Source organism: Amphimedon queenslandica, unplaced genomic scaffold, assembly GCF_000090795.2.
Source record: "Amphimedon queenslandica unplaced genomic scaffold, v1.1 AMPQUscaffold_13479, whole genome shotgun sequence".
Taxonomy (NCBI): Eukaryota; Metazoa; Porifera; class Demospongiae; order Haplosclerida; family Niphatidae; genus Amphimedon; species Amphimedon queenslandica.
Window position 1 is genome coordinate 320,990 of NW_003546285.1, and position 17,503 is coordinate 338,492.

Below are 17,503 nucleotides of genomic sequence, written 5' to 3' on the forward strand. Positions count from 1 at the left end.
AGTATAATAATTATAATGCTGCACACAAACTACCAAAATATGCTTGTGTACATGACGATACCTTATGATATTGAATGTGATAGAAGTGTCCATCATGCTTATCATGTTTACGGAAACAAAAAACTTATAGGTTAGTATCAGCTAGTGGGGATATCCATAGATAGGCATCGGGAACAAGAATTCCACATATAGTTTGGTTTGTTAATAGGAGCACTGCCTTTTAAATTTTAATTGGATTTAATTTGCACAAAATTAGAAAAAAATTATTATTATTATTAAGAGCAAAGCGGGTGTGGTCATAATGAAAATAATAATGGCAGCTATCAGCAAGTCAATACTTATTTGCAGCAAACGCTCAGCAAGATAAGACAAAACTGCTATCCAAAGACTTCTCAAGGAAGGTCATACAGCACAACAACAGCGTGGCTCGGGGCCTGAGCCCCTTAATGTTTTACATTCTTCTAGTTTTAATTGATGTCATAGTTTACAGCATGCGGGCGCGCCCAAACTGATTATTCTTCTCTTACAGAACGAGATTTTCTGATAATGATGGCCTTCATGAAGACAGCAGCTACTGTGCTGCTTATCAGGACGACTGGAAGAGCAAGACTGCACAGCTAGCCGCCATGCTTCTATGAATATCATTATACACGCGCGCGGAGTCATTTTTGTGACGTCAATACATTTTTCACTTCTGTCCCAAACACAACAGCAAAAATCTATGTAGTAGGGAATTGTGTTGTTACTAGGATATACTAAAATGCAGCAAGTATCATATAGCTTAAAGTATTACACTCTCCTTCTCTCCTTATTCTCTGCAGCAGTTGTCTTCATCGTTATACTTTACCTCTCGTGCAAGCAAGAGGCCGTTCTTGTAAGCTTATCTCTTTACAAAAGCAAGTTCAAGGAAGAACCGACACTTTGGCACAGACTCAATAGTAATGACACTGCAGAGAATGACACTTTGGTTTGGCACATAGCACACTATGAGGATAGAGACTTTCCTTATGGTGGACCTGCAATTGTAATGATGATATTCCACTACTACAACAAGACATTGCCCTCTTTATGGCTGAAGACATGTAACGATGAATATTGTGATTGCTTGCCACCTCAATGGGTGCCTCATGGTAAGTTAGTTAATAAAATTCGTAGAGAAGTAAAGTATTTTTTCAATGCTGTGTTTGTAATTCAGCCAAACACCACTTCTGTGTATGACACTGTTGATGCATATAATGACAGTAGTTGCACTGATTCCGGTCTCATTATTGAAGATATGCCAGTCTATTATGAGACAAAGGAGAAGAAGATTGAGTTTGCTGTGTGCCTCTACAAAGCTATCATTGCAAAAGACACTTCCCTACTTGATGTGGCTTCATGGATAGAGATCAATCGTGCTATTGGTGTGGAACATATCACAATGTATGATCAAGACATTGGACCAGATATCATGAGACTATTGAAAAACTATGAAAAGGAAGGTTTTGTAAAGCTTATTGGTTGGAAAATATACAACCCAGACTTTAGAATAGCGTACAATGGTCAGTTGGCTACTGCTAATGATTGCTTTTACAGGTACTTAAGGAGAGCTAAGTATGTTCTGTTTATTGATTTAGATGAGCTGATTATACCACACTCCACTACAACCCTTGGGGATATGATTACTAGCTTAAGTAAATTTAAAAATATCAGTCAATATCGATTCTATAACTCATTCTGGCATGAATCACAAATATCACTGGTTTACAATGATACCAAAAAACTTCCAATTCATTTTAGACGTCTGGAACGAACTAAAAATCCACCAGAAACAAAAAGATATAAGAATATCATTAGAATGGAAGCAGCAGTAAGAATAGGCATTCATCACGTCTATCATATGAAGAAAGGTTACAAGAGGTATCAAGTACCAGAACATATTGGACTAATGCATCACTATAGGACACCAGATTATGCTAAAGATGAGAAACAGTTGACTGAAAAGATAATGTCAAGATACTTTAATACTGTTATGAAAAGACTCACACAAATGACTGACAGCTATTAAACTAACTGTACTGCGCTATGTTCACATGTACATACTGATACATTATGGCTTCCATTTACTAATAGTGTACAGTAAAATACTGTAAATCACGGACTATGTTACTTGTTACTAATTTTTGACTGGAGGTTCTTGTAAAATTTAAAAATAAAATAAAAGTTAATGGTTCTAATCTAGCCCTTAATCTAATGAGAGAGAAAAGAACATTCATCTCTCTAGTCTGTGAGACCATTATGAATAGTATCAATTGTGATGGAGAAGGTGGTTGGACTAGAGTAGGATATCTTAATATGACCCAGTCTGGTGCTACCTGTCTTAATGGACTAATACAAAAGAACTACACTAACATTGACCACCCACTGTGTGGTAGAGAAAACATAAATGATGTTTCTTACTGTGCTTCAACCAACTTCTCAACTAATGGACTAACTTAACAATAAAGTCTGTGGACAACTTAGAGGATATCAATTTTATGGAACCCAAGCATTCAAAAGAATTGGTGGATCTGGCTATAACAGCAATTCCCTAGAAGATTTTACTGTTGATGGTGTATCCATTACTCACGGAAGCAATCCTCGTAAACATATCTGGGCATATGTAGGAAGCTACAGTGAGGATAGTACTGATAATTGCGCCTGTCCATGTAACACTGGGTACAGTGGTGGCTTAGATCTTAATGCTACATTCATTGGGTCTCATTATTATTGTGAGTCTGGATTAAATCCCGGTCAGCCATTTTCTGCTGTTCTCTATGCTACTGATCCATTATGGGATGGACAGCAATGTGATGATCAAGAGTCTACCTGCTGTCCAGCTAACTCTAAGATGCCTTGGTTCTATCGTTCACTGGATACACAAACCACTGATGATATTGAGCTGAGACTCTGCGACGGCAGAAAAGAACCATCAGATATTGGTGATTCTCCACTGGATATTATTGAACTATACATTAAATAGCACAGCTATATACAATGAATATGTGAGTGTGTGTACGTGGAATTCTAATTTCAGTAGTAGTTAGCAACCAATACAAGCCAGGTGCAACATGATAGTGACCAATTGGGAATACAAATCATCATTATTACATGTACATGTATGTCAATAATTCCATATATGCTAGACTATTAGTACATAACATGTAATTATGCAGTGCATACATGTACACGTAAATATAGATATTGATCGCTGCATAGAGTATTAATGTATGTATATACATACATTGTACCTTGTGACATTGAATGTAATACTCCTTCACTCGCCCCTCCCTCTCCATCCCTTTAAACACATCCACTAGTCTTTGTGCATCAACTATAGGAGGAGAAGAATAGAGAGAGAGAGAGAGAGAGAGAGAGAGAGAGAGAGAGAGAGAGAGGTGTGAAAAGACAGAGGAAAAAAGAAGGAAAAGATGACAGAAGAGTTACAGAAAAAGCCAGCAATAAATGATCATACTTGTGTTATGATTATTAAAAGAGGTGATTAATTTTGGAGAAAGGAGAGCTTCAAGACGATTCTTAAGTGACTCGAGCAGTTTTCGACGATCTTCATAGTCGGGCACATCATGAAGAACATTCTAAAAGACAAAAGGATCTAATTTGAGATAGTAAAGGTCAAAACGTACAGCTACATGTACATGTATTATGTTAGAGTTGAGATATATTGACATTAGAGAGGTTATACATACATGTACATACATGTATGCACGTTAAAGGCAAGTCTGCATGTATAGGGTTAGGCAAATCATGCTTCAATTTCTTTGGAGTTGCCCCTAAATTCCATCCTAGTAAATTCGACCCTAGTAAATTCCAGTTATGCTCATAACTCACGCTTTACTCAAGTATCGACCATAAAATTAGACTTAAACAACTCCTAAATAGCTAAATGTTAATGATGCTATGGGAAGCAACATACATACATACGTACATGCATGTACATGTACATATATACACACACATTTTATGTGTCTGAAGCAATATAAATAAAAACATGAAAACGTAGTAATAAGTACATGTACATGTACAACAAGTAAAAATATACACATACATGTATATGTATGTGTACATGATTAGTCATACATACATGTATATGTTATAACCTCTTTAATGTCAACATTATCTTAACTTTAACATAACACATGCACATGCCACACAACAGTTTATAAAACAGTCGCTTGAACCTTTTCATAACAATGCCTCAATAAATTATGTTTTTAAACATTTGCACTCAGTTTCAAATTCCATAAACAGCTAAACTTACAAGACTTTGTTGCATCCTAATGACTTTCTCTGATATCTGTAATACAATAGCTAGTTATTAACAAGTTATTAAGTATAGTTAATTAACCTGATCAACGTCTTGAGTCTCAAATACCTGTTCAACGTCAAGTACTAGCGTAGCCCAATTGTCAGCTTCCTAGAAATAAATTGTGTATTGTAGGTGTGGACGGATGTGTCAGTACTTGTAAAGCTTGCTGGGTGTCTTGCATTCTAGTCTTCACAGAATCCAGTTCAACCAGCCTCTGCATTGAGTGCAATGTCTCAGTCTCGACCTACAATTGTTCATTGTATTGTATTAAACAAATGAAAGTTACATGTTTTTTCATAATATCAAAAATCGGGCCAAAGTCCCTGTACTATTATAGTACAGGGTCTTTGGCCAAATTTCACCAAAAATCACAAGAAGAGAAGTCTCCATTTTTATAATTTTTTCTGATACATATACATGTTCTTATGTTGCGTAGCAAGTTTGAGTTGATTCCGATCAAGTTTGAATTTTTTACGATTTTTTAAAGTTACTAAAAAATCGGACCAAAGTCCCTGTACTATAATAGTACAGGGTCTCGGGCCAAATTTCGCCAAAATTAAAAAGGAGAGAATTTGCCATTTTTATAATTTTTCCTGATACATATACATGTACTCATGTAGTGTAGAAAGTTTGAGCTGGTTCTAATCAAAACTGGATTTTTAATGAATTTTTTAAGTTCCTAAAAAAAGCCATAACTATTATAGTAGTACTGATTTAGCATAATTATGTTAGCCCATACACAACTATTAATACAGTACACACGTATTTTTAAATAGATAATGTAAAAAAAAAAAATTTGTGTACTATAATTGTTATTTAATAATAAAACAAAGCCAGTTTTAGTTACCTTTTTAATGTCTTCCTTGACAACCAGCATCTGGTCCCTTAGTAACAGTGCCTCCTGTCTCACTGCCTCTACATCTCTCAGGATCCTAGGGAGACTCTGAACCACCTGACCACCAGTCTCCTCTAGGACGTTATTAACCTCCTGATTTAAGGAAGAGGGGAGAAAAATTATAGCTGGTTTATTACAAAAATTAATAGACTAGGCTATATAATTTAATTAGGTCTATAATAGGACACACCCTCTAATTATTAATTAAAATTAATATTAATTTAATTTTTAATGACACCATAAATCTCATCACTCGTACGTTAACTTTAATTGTAAAAGAATGTGTTGAATATATAAAAGACGAAAGATAGAAGGTCTAACCTGTATAAAAAGCTGTAGTTTCATTACAAGCATTGAGGCATGGGCCTATTCATAAAATAAAATAAAAATTATTGCTTCTCTTTAAATAACTGACATCCACTGATGTCTTGGAGTCTTTGGGAAGCCTCAGAGCCCCGTTCACCCATTCTTTAACGTCAAAGTCTGGATCAGAAAACTTGGAAATGTCCATGCTTATCACGTTTACGGAGAACTCATCTCCGTATACTCTCCAGGATACCGAGGGTCACAATTAGCCCCGCCCATATGGCTTTAAAAGGAGAGCCCCATTATGTTGCACCTGGTGATGTAATCACTGCTAACCTTGGATTTATGAGGTGAGAATTACATATTTTCTTAATTGTAAAATAATTTGCATGTAAAAAATACATGATGATGATAATAATTTTAATTAATAATTATTAATTAATTTTAGAGGGCATGGAACGTATGAGTCTGATGGTAAACTTTTAGCGTCAGTTGCTGGCGTCGTCGAGAGGGTTAATCGGTTATTGTGTGTCCACCCACTCAAATCAAAGTAAAAAATTAATTTATAATAGTTTAATTTTAATATTTAATTTTTAAAGGTATAATGGTGAAATTGGAGACGTCGTGGTTGGACGAATCATTGAGGTAATAATTACCAGTTAATTAAGAATTTAAAATTAATCAAAGCACTGTAGATCTTGCATTATATTTGAATTTTAAATATTTAAGTATCTCGTATTATTTTTTATGTTGACAGGTACAGCAGAAAAGGTGGAAAGTTGAAACTAGCTCTAGACTAGACTCCGTTTTAAATCTGTCTTCCATCAATCTCCCTGGAGGAGTACTGGTAAGGGAGAGAGAAGGAAGGAGAGAGAGAGGGAGAGTTTTAAAAATTTATTTAAAATAGCGTCGTCGGTCTGCTGAAGATGAAGTAATGATACGAGACTATTTGAAAGAAGGAGACCTGATTAGTGTAAGAAAAGAAGAGAGAGAAAGAAAGAGAGAGAATTGATACTAACAAAACAATTAAAGAGGATACAATTTTTATTATACTGCAGGCTGAAGTACAGCAGGTAAACTCTGATGGTTCACTATCTCTTCACACAAGGAGCTTGAAATATGGCAAAGTATGTAATAATAATAATAATAATAATGATGATGATAATAATAATAATGACAATAATAATAACAATGATACTAATGATTATGTTGTTGTTTTTATTAGCTAACTGAAGGCACACTTGTTACTGTCTCCCCTTCGCTTGTCAAGAGGTGCAAGAATCATTTTCATAATCTGTTATGTGGCGCTAGTCTCATACTAGGTATAATCCAGCATCAATATTGAATCAATCCTGTGTCAATTCTTGCATCAATTATGCACTAACATAGCATCAGTGTTGCATTATTTTTGCATCAAAAAAATTGCCATGGACTATAGTTAGTAGTTACAATGGGTATCATTATTAGGCAACAATGGCTACATATGGATCAGTCCTATTATACTGGATGATCATCAACAAGAACAAATGAGATTCCAATTACCATCAACTCCTGGATCAAGCTCTGTCAAGACTGTCACTCATGTAAGTATACATGTACATGTACTGCAACTGTTGCATGTTTAGATGTACTCCGGCCCTTTGCAATATACAGTACTGCAACATGTACACACATAATACTCCATATAATGTTGCATGCTGCACTTTTGCATGTTAACTTTGCATCTACTGCACTATGCACACACACATACATGTACATGTATATTACTGATTGTTCATATTATACTTTTAGTATCCTTTTTATACATTATTAGTTATTGAGTGTAATTTCACTGTTAGGTGGCTACAATAGAAGAGAGAGAGACTATTGCAAGATTACGTAATTGCATACTAGCATTAGCCCAGTCCAGGATATTACTGTATGACACTACTGTCCAGTATGCTTATGATGCCTCCTTGAAATATGAGGTAAAAGAATAGATGTATTATTAAGTTTGAGTTGATTCAAACAGAAACTTTTGAGTTATAAGCATTTTTTTAAACAAGCCAATTTTTTGGAAAAAGCAAAGGCTATAGCCCATGGTTTTTTAAGAAAAATGGCTTCAAAATCACCACCACTTTTTATTAGATTTTCTGATACATATTGATGTCCTTGTGCTGTATAGAAAGTTTGAGCTGATTCTGACTTCAATTTTTCGAGTTATGAGCATTTTTTAAAAATTGGCCATTTTCTGAAAAATGGCTCTAAACCACTCCCAATTTTTATTACACTTCCTAACGTATTTTTCCATTTAATTGTATCACTAGGTAAAGGAGCTACTGAAGAAAGATGCAATGGAAGACATTACAGAATCAGTTCAGCAAAACTTATCAGCTCTTAATTAAAAACCATGCACTATATACATACATTAATACATACAAAGACATGCTACACATGTACATGTATGATAATAATTAAAATGTTAATCTTCGGAGAGTTGGGTGGGAGATACAGGCTCGCTGCTCTCGTGTTTAAGAACCTGCTTAAGTGAACGAGTTGCCATAGTGACGTTCCTTGCCAGAGTCTGGATGTCTGGCGAGAGTTGATTGTGGGAAAAGTCTTTCAAGAAACTCAATAAACTGACGGCAAGTTTTTCAACTAGAGTGGCCAGGCTTGTGTTGGCTTGCTGTAGTTGATGATGAGTGGAAGTGTTGCTGTGTTCCGAACTGGTCAAGGAGAGGAGAAGGAGAGAGAGATGAGGGTATAGCTGAGCTGGTATTGATAAAAACGGGACAATGGTATTGATTGGTGGAGTCTGAAGTTGGTCCGAATCTCCTTCTGTGTACTGAGTCCAAAATATTTCCTATATAATAATACATGTATTTACAATGTAAATTTGCAATAAAAATATTTACATGTACATGTATTTCAAAAACGTGCAACCCCACAAAATAAGTATGTGCATGTTCATGTAGTCTTATTTTTTCATTTACTAGCACAAATGCTTTTTTCTTCCTCTCTTTCTTTCTCTTACTTGAATTTCAGCTATTTTGTGAAAGAACTGCAAAACGTGTCTAACAACATCAGAGACACACTGACAAACAGCAACAGAATGTCGCCTCTCTTCTCCTTTCTCCTCCTCTCTCTCAGTCTTTGTTCCTTCATATTTCTTTAATAATAAATTATGGAGTGTCTCAAGGAATCTCTCACTCCAGGACTGGTAGCCACTTTGAAACAAACACAAAACTTCTTTCTATTATTTGAGTCAAATAATTATACATGTACATGTAAATGTACCCACTCACGTTTAGCTCAGGTAAAACCAGTTCTCTTTTCCAGTTTGACGGGTCGGCATGTGTTTCGATTTTTGCTGCTATGACAATTTGTCCAAGAGTCGTCAAAACTTCTTTTAAATTCTCCATGAGGCTCTCGTGGTAACCACTAGAACCTTCCGAAGCGTTAGCTTGTGCGTCCTAAAAAATTATATATACATGTACATGTAAATATTTAACTAAAACATAATATACTAAGAGTTTACTAGAATATACTAACAGTTTACTGGAATATACTAGAGTGCACTAACCTGCAGTACTCTCCTACAGTATAGTGCAGTTTGGTTTGTTACAGTCTCAATCAATTGAGAGGCACATGATAATGAACTACAGTCAGTAATGTCATCAAGAAGGGACACTGCCCCTTCTCCTCCTCTTGTTACTATGAAAACCATCAACGACTTACAAGACTGGAGCAGTAGCTCAAGCGACGTGTACAGTTCTAAAATCCTTTGAAGATGATCGGCTGGAAAAACCAGTTTAAAAAACAGGTTATATATTGTAAAGGATCTTACTTGTGGCTGGCGTAGGAACTGGATCATTTACTGATAAAGAATTAGCTGCTTCCTTCAGTTTAGATACATTATCCAATATAACAGTGATAGGAGTAGACACTGATGATACTGGAGAGAGAGAAAAATGATAAATTTTTTTACAAATTAAAAAAGGAACATGTACAAAGTAGAATGTACACACGGACATAAGTATACATGTACATGTACAGTATGTACACTAAAAATCAATACTATGTACATGTACATGTATGTGTACGTGTCTAATTATAATCACTTTGTGCTGGTTTCTGTTCCATTATTGATGATATTTTCTCAGTACATACGATAAGGAGGTCCTGGCAAGCATTAGGAGTGACTGGAACTATAGGGGAATGAGTTGTAGAGGACAATGGAGAATATAGACCTTATGACGGAGAGAGTGAGAGAGAGAAAAATTAATAATAATTATACAAAAATTAATTTATATTACAAACCAGGGCTACTAGTTGAATGTGTATTCTGTAATCTTTTCTAAAAAAATAACTTTAAAATTAAATAAATTAATAATAATTAGACCTACCGGTACAGATGAAGCAAATTCAGATACAGATTTCCTGGGTGTGGCCCAATTAGAAGTGGGTGTGGTCAACATTGACATAAATGACTGCTGCCTCTCTTCGGCAGAACTACATGTACATGTACATGTAGATAAATTTGATTGGTTTAAAATGAGATGATTACATACCTCACTGGTGAGAATAAAAAATCGGAAATCCATTCATCAGTGTCGTCATAAAATGGATCAAAGTCTCCACCTATTGCCCCCAACCCTTCATGAATACCCTCTGCAGTGGGATCTAACGAAGTCCGTGAACCAAGCTACATGTAAAAGATAAGAAGATGTATGTGTAGATGTACATGTATACCTGATACATTTCTCTTATTTGTTCAAGGCGATGCTCAAACTTCTCCAGGTCCCAAAAGGTATACTTGTCCTCTTGAGTGTTGGTCACACGGACTCTCACTGTAAACTGAAGCCACACCCATCAAACCACACTCACCAATATTATGTCATACTTACCTCATTATTGTCATCGTAGCTTTCATCACGACTGAAAACCTATTATGCAATAAGAGGTACATCATGATTAAAATTAAAGAAGTGAATTATATGTAAAATTTGCAAAATCCCCCCTCCTACTATGTTTAATGTATTAAAATTTTTAAGATGTACATGTACATGTAATATATCCTACTATTGGTTTTCCAAGGTTTTTGCTAATGACATTAGCTTCTTGAAGCATAGTGGCCACTCTTAGCAACTCTGAACCTTGTACTGATGAAAAATAGAAATGAAAAGAGAGAGAAAGAAAGATAGAGAGGGAGAGAGAGAGAGAGAGGGAGAGAGAAAGAGAGAGGGAGGGAGGCAGGAAAATTACATATTGAAAAGCTTGAGCTTGTATTGAGTGCCTTGCTTTCACGATTCGACTACAAAAAATACAAAACATGTCACATCAAATATTTTATGAGTATGTACATGTGTACTTTGCTCTTTTGCAGCAATTCAATGTCCTTCTCTAGTTTTTGCTTCTCAAGTTCAAGTTCTTCCATCAGTCGACTACCCTCCTCAGCTATTTCCTCATACTCCTGCATGTACAATGTACACATACATACATACATGTACATGTATATGTACATGTAAAATACAATTCAAACAACATTATTGCAATTATTCAACTTAATAGCATTGATGCATTATAGTACCTTCTCAGTTTTCATTTTTTCCATTTCAATAAGTTGCCTCTGAGCAATTATCTGCTCTTCGTGTTCCTGCAATAAAATTAAAAAAATTAATATACATGTACATGCACATGTACTGTATAGCAGGAAATTTTGGAGGGGCTAAAATTGGGCAAATTGCTAAATTTTGGTGATTGGCGGATTTTAATTTGGCAAATTTGTGGCCACGTGCCATTGAGCATGCATATAATGGCTCAAAATGGCGGATTTTTATTTTGGTGAATGGCTATCAAAACGCCAAATTTGCCAAATTTAATTCCCTCCAAAATTTCCCGCTATACGGTATACTAACCTTATTAATTCTCTCTAATTTTGCTATTCTTTCTTCAGCTTTTTCAGCCTCTTGCTCCCTCTTGGTCACCTCACTGCTCTTAAAATTCTACAATGTATAAATAGCAACATTCTATTAATAGTTACATTTTATATACAGCACATAAAAACCTAAACTCAAGCTACACCTAATGCTAAACAATGGCCCCTTACAAGGTTATCTTCAAGGTTACGTAGTTTGTCTTCATAGTTGGTTTTTTGTTCAACTATTCTTTGTTCTGCTGCTTGTTTCATTGCTTCAATCTCTTTCATCATGTCCTGTCTCTCCTTCAGTGCCTCTGCTTCCAATCTGAGAACAAAAGAGACAGTATCAAAATATTCTACAGTACATTGTATATGATTGTTATGAATTTTTAAAGTTGCTCAAGCTCAGGTCAATCACCAAAAGCCCTTGGTAAAATTTTATCAAATTGTTCCCCCTCTGTCTCTTTCTCTTTTTTCACCTTGCTGTCTGTGCCTTGATGTATTCTTCTAGTGCAAATTTAAAGCCATTGGCTTGTCCTTCCTTGGAGTGTCCTGTCCCTGACTCCAGCGGATGATTGAAACGAAAGAAATGTCCACCGGCAATTATAACCCTATCACCCTTTGGAAGAGGAAAATAATAATATATTTATAATAGACAAGCATATATGTACATGTATGATATGTACATGTATATTAGAAGAATTAACACAATACTACACGCAATGATGTACTGTACATGCCATATACATGTACATGTAGCTGGTAATTTTGGAGGGTGGGTTTTAATTTGGGAAAAATTCACCAAAACTTCTGCCTCCAAAATTACTAAATGTAGCAGCTGTATATGCATTAATGGACATTAGCATCGTTATACATCTACATGCACATTGTCCCTTACATGGTGTAGTTCAGTAGCGCCAGTGACAGCAGTTCCATTAATGAAGGTCTGGGCTTCACTATCTCCTGATGGTTCCAATGTAACACTACTGTTGATATTGTGGAATGAACTGTATAATAAATAATTAAAAATTAATAATGATATACAACTGTACATGTACATGTATGTATACTTATTACCAGTGATTCTTCATAACTAGTGAACTAGTTAATTGAATATCACAAAGAGAGTCTCTCCCCACTGTAGTATCACCTAATAAATTTAAAATGATTATTATTATTACTATTTATTGGCCACACCTTCTTTTAAGACGTAGAGCAGCATTTCGGATAATTGAGGATCCTCATTTAGATTCACCAAATTAGGCAAACGATTATCAACTTTAAAACTGACACCAGCTCTCTACAAAAACAACAACAACAACAACAACAATAAAAATAAAAACAACAACAATAAAAATAATAATAATAGTAATAATAATAATAATAATAATATTAACAACAATAATAATAATTTAAAATAATAATATTAATTTTTCTCTCATACCTTTAATTCTTCTGCTTCCTCCTTCTTCCTCTCCTCAGTCTGCCTCAGTTTCTCCTCCCAGGAGCGGTTAGTCTCCTTCATCAGTTTCTCGTAGCCGTCCAGTTCCTCGCGGAGTTTCTTCACCTCCTCTTTGCTCTTGAGAATATCAAGCACCTTAGTGGGATCATCCCCATAGACACCTAACTGTAGCCTCAGCCACTCAATCTCTTGACGAAGCTCTGAATATTAAAAAACAAACATTTAAAATGTACATGTATTTTTCTTTTTAAAATTATTATTATTATCATGTACTTGCCTCTTATCAGTCGTGAGCTGGAGTCTTCATTTATTCTGGCAATGTTAACTATTGTTCTAGCTTGCTGAGCATACCTGCATCATAAGTATATGTACATGTATATTATAATGATACACAGTACATGTACATGTATATGTATATACATTTACATGTTTTTTTAAGGGAACTGTAAATAAATAAATAATAACAAACACGTAGGAACAATATATACAATTTAAATATGTATAAGTATAATGCATGTACATGTGAATGCCTATTCATGTAAAAGTACATGCATATCTACATGTACACATACATGTACAATGAACACAGTAGATTCTTCTCTCTTAAGTTAGGGTTTTATTTTCTCAATTTATAAATACAGTAATTATCTCTATTCCCTCCCTCTCTCTCCTTACCTCAGTGTGCTCAGTGATTCCTCATAGTGAAGGTCTGCTGGACTGATGGTGGCTATCATTGCTGTCTTTGAGTTACCTCCTAAACTCTCCTTTAGCAACCTAACAGAGAAAAGTATATACATAAGGGCATCAATATATATCAGAAAATTTAATAAAAATTGGGGGTAATTTTTTGGCCATTTTAAAGGAAAAACCATGGGCTATAGCCTTGGGTATTTTTCAAATTTTGGCAAATTTCTTAAAATGGCCGTAACTTGAAAAATTTAAGTTGGAATTGGCTCAAACTTTCTACACAGCATAAGGACATCAATATGTATCAGAAAATGTAATAAAAATTGGGGGTAATTTTTTAGCCATTTTTCGGAAAAAAGCATGGGTTATAGCCTTGGGTATTTTTCAGATTTTGGCAAATTTCTTAAAATGGCCGTAACTTAAAAATTTTAAGTTGGAATCGGCTCAAACTTTCTACACAGCATAAGGACATCAATATGTATCAGAAAATGTAATAAAAATTGGGAGTGATTTTTTGGTCATTTTTTAGAAAAAACCATGGGCTATAGCCTTGGGTATTTTTCAGATTTTGGCAAATTTCTTAAAATGGCCGTAACTTGAAAAATTTAAGTTGGAATCGGCTCAAACTTTCTACATAGCATTAAGATGTGAATATACATGTACATATAAATATCTTTGCTTACCATGTTAAAGTGGAGTCTCTGTACGGTATGTAAACCTTCTTTCTCTTTCCAGTTGATTTCTCTGACAGGAGTGATATGACCTTACCCAGTGTATGCAATGACCTGTTAATACTAGCCCCTTCCTACAACATAATAATGTAATGATATAATATAATTATTCAAATCAAATCAAGCTCAAGTTTTAGTGTTAGTATCAATGAAGTATCAGTGACTGTTGACCTTTAATCTTTCACCAGAAGTCATTGAAATGGCTGATCTCTCACTGCCGGCCAAATCAATGAGATTGATACGGCTAACACGAGTGTGATCCTCACCTTCAATAATCTGAAATAATAATAATAAGGAAAATAATAAAATAGAAATAATAATGAAAAAATGAGATAGCATGGGAATGAGTAATGAAGGCATGGGAATGAGATATAAAGGTATGGGAATGAGATGATTATTCCCACCTTAGTCTGGGTGAGTACTAGTGTGAAGACAGAGTGAGAGCGAGAGCTCCTGTCATTCATTCCAGTGGCAGCTGTAGCTCGGAACCTGTTACCCAGTGCCAGCCATCGCTGCATGAGAAAAGGAGAATAAAATAATGAAATAAAATAAAACAAAATGTTAGTATTACCTCAACATCAGCAAATGAAGATGCAACATATCTGTATGCATGTATAGCAGAGAAGTACAAAAAGTATTAGGTTTTCCTTTCTCTCTTGCTCTTTATTCTTATCTCCTCTCTCCCTCTTTCTTCTTTCATCCTTTTTCTTTTCTTTCTCTCCTTCTCTCTCTCTCTTTCTTTCTTACGTTGATAAGTCTTCAACATAGGGACCTGTCACTGGATGCTCTCTAACTCTCAACTACAAATATACATACAGTAAAAATAGCAATGGTAAAGCACACAGTGTATATACAATGTATATAGTGTACATGTGTAATAAGTTGGAGTCTTACATGAGTTTTGCTCTTGTGTTTGGTTGATGCCAAGAGATCGTGAATCCTTTCCTTGTATATCTCATAATAACTGACCTCAACTTTGTATGAAGTCTAAGAGAGAAAGAGAGAGAGAAAGAAAGGGAGAGAGAGTAGAGGAACATTAACAGTAATATGCAAAACAATTAACATCGAAAAAGAGAGCTACATGTACAGTGCATGTAGAAGGTATAAAAGATACAAATGTATTCCACTCACTTCTTCATCAGCAGTCCCTTCAATGCGATCATAGAGTTCATTAGCAAACTGTGGTATGACACCAAGGGCTGAAGGCTCACCCATTATACTGCAAGAGAAGATGAAAAACAGTAAAAATTAAAATTAAAAAATACTTATTTTTATACTTACCAGTAACTTTTGCCTGAGCCAGTCTAAAAAAAATAAAAGCAAAAGAGAAAAATAACATGTTAAATTTGTGCATGTACATGTACATTTTAAATGCACACACACATGTACTGATCTTATCTTTACCTGCCCATAAGCAAAGAGACAAGTGTTATATCCTTCAAAAGCTTTATCCAGCAGTGGTCTAGCTATCTCATTATACACTATTTTCTGATCAGCAAAAGAGGCTTGGATGTCATCAAAAGACCAGAAGCAGTGATCATACTGGAACCGGTGAATGTTGGAGTCTTTGAGTGACGTGATGGTCAGGTCTGAGTTGAGGACACGGACAACTTGTTTAGCTCCTAAACGCTCCTCCCTGGAATAATTGGAACAACAACAATCATAATCATGATAAACAAGAATATTTCCATCATGCAGGAATTGTTGGATATCTACATGTACATGCTACACTGTAGTACTTTTATATGTTTCATGCAGTAATTAGTGTCTTATGATCAAATGGAAAACTGTCAGTGAATTTTATGCAAAAATAAGAAATTAGAGTTACTAATACAAAGTGATGATGTTAATCTCTACCTTTCACTGAATGGTCTAATCCTAACAGCAACCATTACACTGGAATCCTCTCCCTCAGGCTCTGCTGAAGGATTAGAATATCCTAGAAAAGTCCTTGGCTTGGTCCCAGGAGGAGACACTACCTCACTACCATCTCTAGAGTCTTCAATAACTGCACGTTTCACTAGTGTATTGTCAGTGATTGAAGAGGAAGCTCGCGGGGTAGTGCTTGAGCGTGGCCGCTGTTCTGTGGTCTTTTTTGATTTTCTCTTCCCTGGGGGTATCTGTGGTAGCTGTCTCTTGGTGGTACGGGCTCCTACTGTCTCTGGTTTCTGCATTTGTTGTCTCTGCTGCTTTTCCTCCATTTCTCTTCAAATCAAGCGAGACCCGCCCTTTTAAAACCCCGCCCTATCACACCCACTGTAAAATTAATTGCTATTCATTGTTCAAGCACTTGAAAGAAATAAAAATTAAGCATTAAAAATAAAATTAAGCATTAAAAATAAAATTAAGCATTAAAAATAAAATTAAGCATCAATATCAATATTGAAATCAATTCCCAGTTCATTCTTAATAGCTTCCATCCAGTCCTCACCTAAAGCTTCTGCTGCATTAGCATAACTACCACTAACAGCAATGAATGAGCTTAGAAACTTTTGACAGTGCTCCTCCACTTTAGGTAACTTTCTCTTAAAACTAAGACCAGCCTTGAACTCATCAATAAACTTCTCTATTGAAGGATTCCCTCTGACAGCATTATTGACCAAACGAAGAGTAAATAATTTATTGGCAAGATCAGGGACAGCTTCCATTGGTAGTGAAGTAAGACCATCATAATGAGATACAAGAACATCATAGATCACTTTCTTTACTTTATTGACATCAACAGTAGCTGATGGACCTAATAGAGGTCAAAGGTCAGTATATACACACAGTATTATCACTTACTAGCTCCTCCAGTGGATGATACTGACGTTGATTCATGTACTACATTAGAGGAGGAGGAGGAGGTAGTAGGATCTGATTAATATTAAATAAATAAACAATTTTAAATCATTTGTATCTATTACCTGTTGAAGGAGGAGGATTTCTCTGTAGTGATCTACGGATGAATAATGAAACAGGATCAGCCACACCTTCCAGTGGTATGGAGTAATGTAGTGTAGGGACAGCATCAGGTGATCCATACACTGATATCAGACAAGATGGAGGAAGAGGATAATTAGTTTCACCAAATCTGTTAACATCACAACGACGTAACTATTAAGTGATAGAAATTATATTATTATATAAACCATAATACTTTTATACTAACCCTGCATGGTTCAACATGAGGGTCAAT

General features: G+C 35.3%; 4 protein-coding genes and 1 long non-coding RNA gene across 5 annotated transcripts in view; 2 read left to right on the forward strand and 3 right to left on the reverse strand.

Moving 5' to 3' along the window:
• The window catches only part of LOC105312043 (conserved oligomeric Golgi complex subunit 7-like), a 20,840-nt gene extending 15,057 nt beyond the window's left edge, over positions 1-5,783 (reverse strand). Inside the window, exons 1-8 of the mRNA XM_019994255.1 lie at positions 5,656-5,783; positions 5,562-5,606; positions 5,193-5,333; positions 4,500-4,589; positions 4,385-4,453; positions 4,298-4,333; positions 3,494-3,614; positions 3,270-3,352 (exon numbers count right to left, since the gene is read on the reverse strand). Coding sequence (XP_019849814.1) covers positions 3,270-3,352; positions 3,494-3,614; positions 4,298-4,333; positions 4,385-4,453; positions 4,500-4,589; positions 5,193-5,333; positions 5,562-5,606; positions 5,656-5,751 — 681 coding nt within the window. The 5' untranslated portion in view covers positions 5,752-5,783. The remainder of the gene's footprint in view (positions 1-3,269; positions 3,353-3,493; positions 3,615-4,297; positions 4,334-4,384; positions 4,454-4,499; positions 4,590-5,192; positions 5,334-5,561; positions 5,607-5,655) is intronic.
• Positions 740-2,128, forward strand: LOC109580754 (beta-1,4-galactosyltransferase galt-1-like). The gene has a single exon (XM_019994256.1). It carries the CDS (start codon positions 761-763, stop codon positions 2,045-2,047), a length of 1,287 nt encoding a protein of 428 aa, XP_019849815.1. The 5' UTR covers positions 740-760; the 3' UTR covers positions 2,048-2,128.
• LOC100641417 (exosome complex component RRP4-like) lies at positions 5,781-7,525 on the forward strand. The gene is made up of 9 exons (XM_019994257.1): positions 5,781-5,896; positions 5,995-6,096; positions 6,146-6,191; positions 6,304-6,393; positions 6,454-6,519; positions 6,605-6,673; positions 6,772-6,868; positions 7,014-7,129; positions 7,385-7,525. The coding sequence occupies exons 1-9, from the start codon at positions 5,826-5,828 to the stop codon at positions 7,523-7,525; spliced, it is 798 nt and encodes a 265-aa protein (XP_019849816.1). The 5' UTR covers positions 5,781-5,825.
• Positions 7,526-7,896: 371 nt separating this feature from the next.
• On the reverse strand, positions 7,897-16,552 carry LOC100641544 (kinesin-like protein KIF14). The gene is made up of 34 exons (XM_019994254.1): positions 16,183-16,552; positions 15,730-15,961; positions 15,607-15,629; positions 15,457-15,544; positions 15,220-15,312; positions 15,073-15,125; positions 14,897-14,927; positions 14,730-14,837; positions 14,497-14,601; positions 14,278-14,399; positions 13,583-13,681; positions 13,185-13,258; positions 12,890-13,107; positions 12,643-12,745; positions 12,523-12,595; positions 12,344-12,452; positions 11,925-12,064; positions 11,635-11,770; positions 11,444-11,530; positions 11,116-11,181; positions 10,897-10,998; positions 10,791-10,839; positions 10,608-10,687; positions 10,433-10,471; positions 10,278-10,382; positions 10,097-10,230; positions 9,932-10,037; positions 9,846-9,882; positions 9,647-9,775; positions 9,373-9,480; positions 9,109-9,323; positions 8,831-8,998; positions 8,560-8,778; positions 7,897-8,388 (listed from the first exon to the last, which is right to left on the reverse strand). Exons 1-34 carry the CDS (start codon positions 16,524-16,526, stop codon positions 8,008-8,010), a joined length of 4,176 nt encoding a protein of 1,391 aa, XP_019849813.1. The 5' UTR covers positions 16,527-16,552; the 3' UTR covers positions 7,897-8,007.
• Positions 16,553-17,141: 589 nt separating this feature from the next.
• On the reverse strand, positions 17,142-17,503 carry LOC109580755 (uncharacterized). The gene is made up of 3 exons (XR_002184340.1): positions 17,477-17,503; positions 17,232-17,421; positions 17,142-17,181 (listed from the first exon to the last, which is right to left on the reverse strand). It is a non-coding gene; the product is annotated as an uncharacterized LOC109580755 (long non-coding RNA).

Excerpts from the sequence above, each read along its gene's own strand:
- LOC109580754 (XM_019994256.1), top strand. The coding sequence starts at position 761 with ATGCAGCAAGTATCATATAGCTTAAAGTATTACACTCTCCTTCTCTCC.
- LOC100641544 (XM_019994254.1), bottom strand. The coding sequence starts at position 16,526 with ATGGAGGAAAAGCAGCAGAGACAACAAATGCAGAAACCAGAGACAGTA. Across the intron at positions 14,838-14,896 it reads CTTCATTTGCTGATGTTGAG|CGATGGCTGGCACTGGGTAA; the intron begins GTAATACTAACA and ends TTTCTCATGCAG. Across the intron at positions 11,182-11,443 it reads AATTAGAGAGAATTAATAAG|GAACACGAAGAGCAGATAAT; the intron begins GTTAGTATACCG and ends ATTTTATTGCAG.
- LOC100641417 (XM_019994257.1), top strand. The coding sequence starts at position 5,826 with ATGGCTTTAAAAGGAGAGCCCCATTATGTTGCACCTGGTGATGTAATC. Across the intron at positions 6,520-6,604 it reads AAGAAGGAGACCTGATTAGT|GCTGAAGTACAGCAGGTAAA; the intron begins GTAAGAAAAGAA and ends ATTATACTGCAG. Across the intron at positions 6,674-6,771 it reads GGAGCTTGAAATATGGCAAA|CTAACTGAAGGCACACTTGT; the intron begins GTATGTAATAAT and ends TGTTTTTATTAG.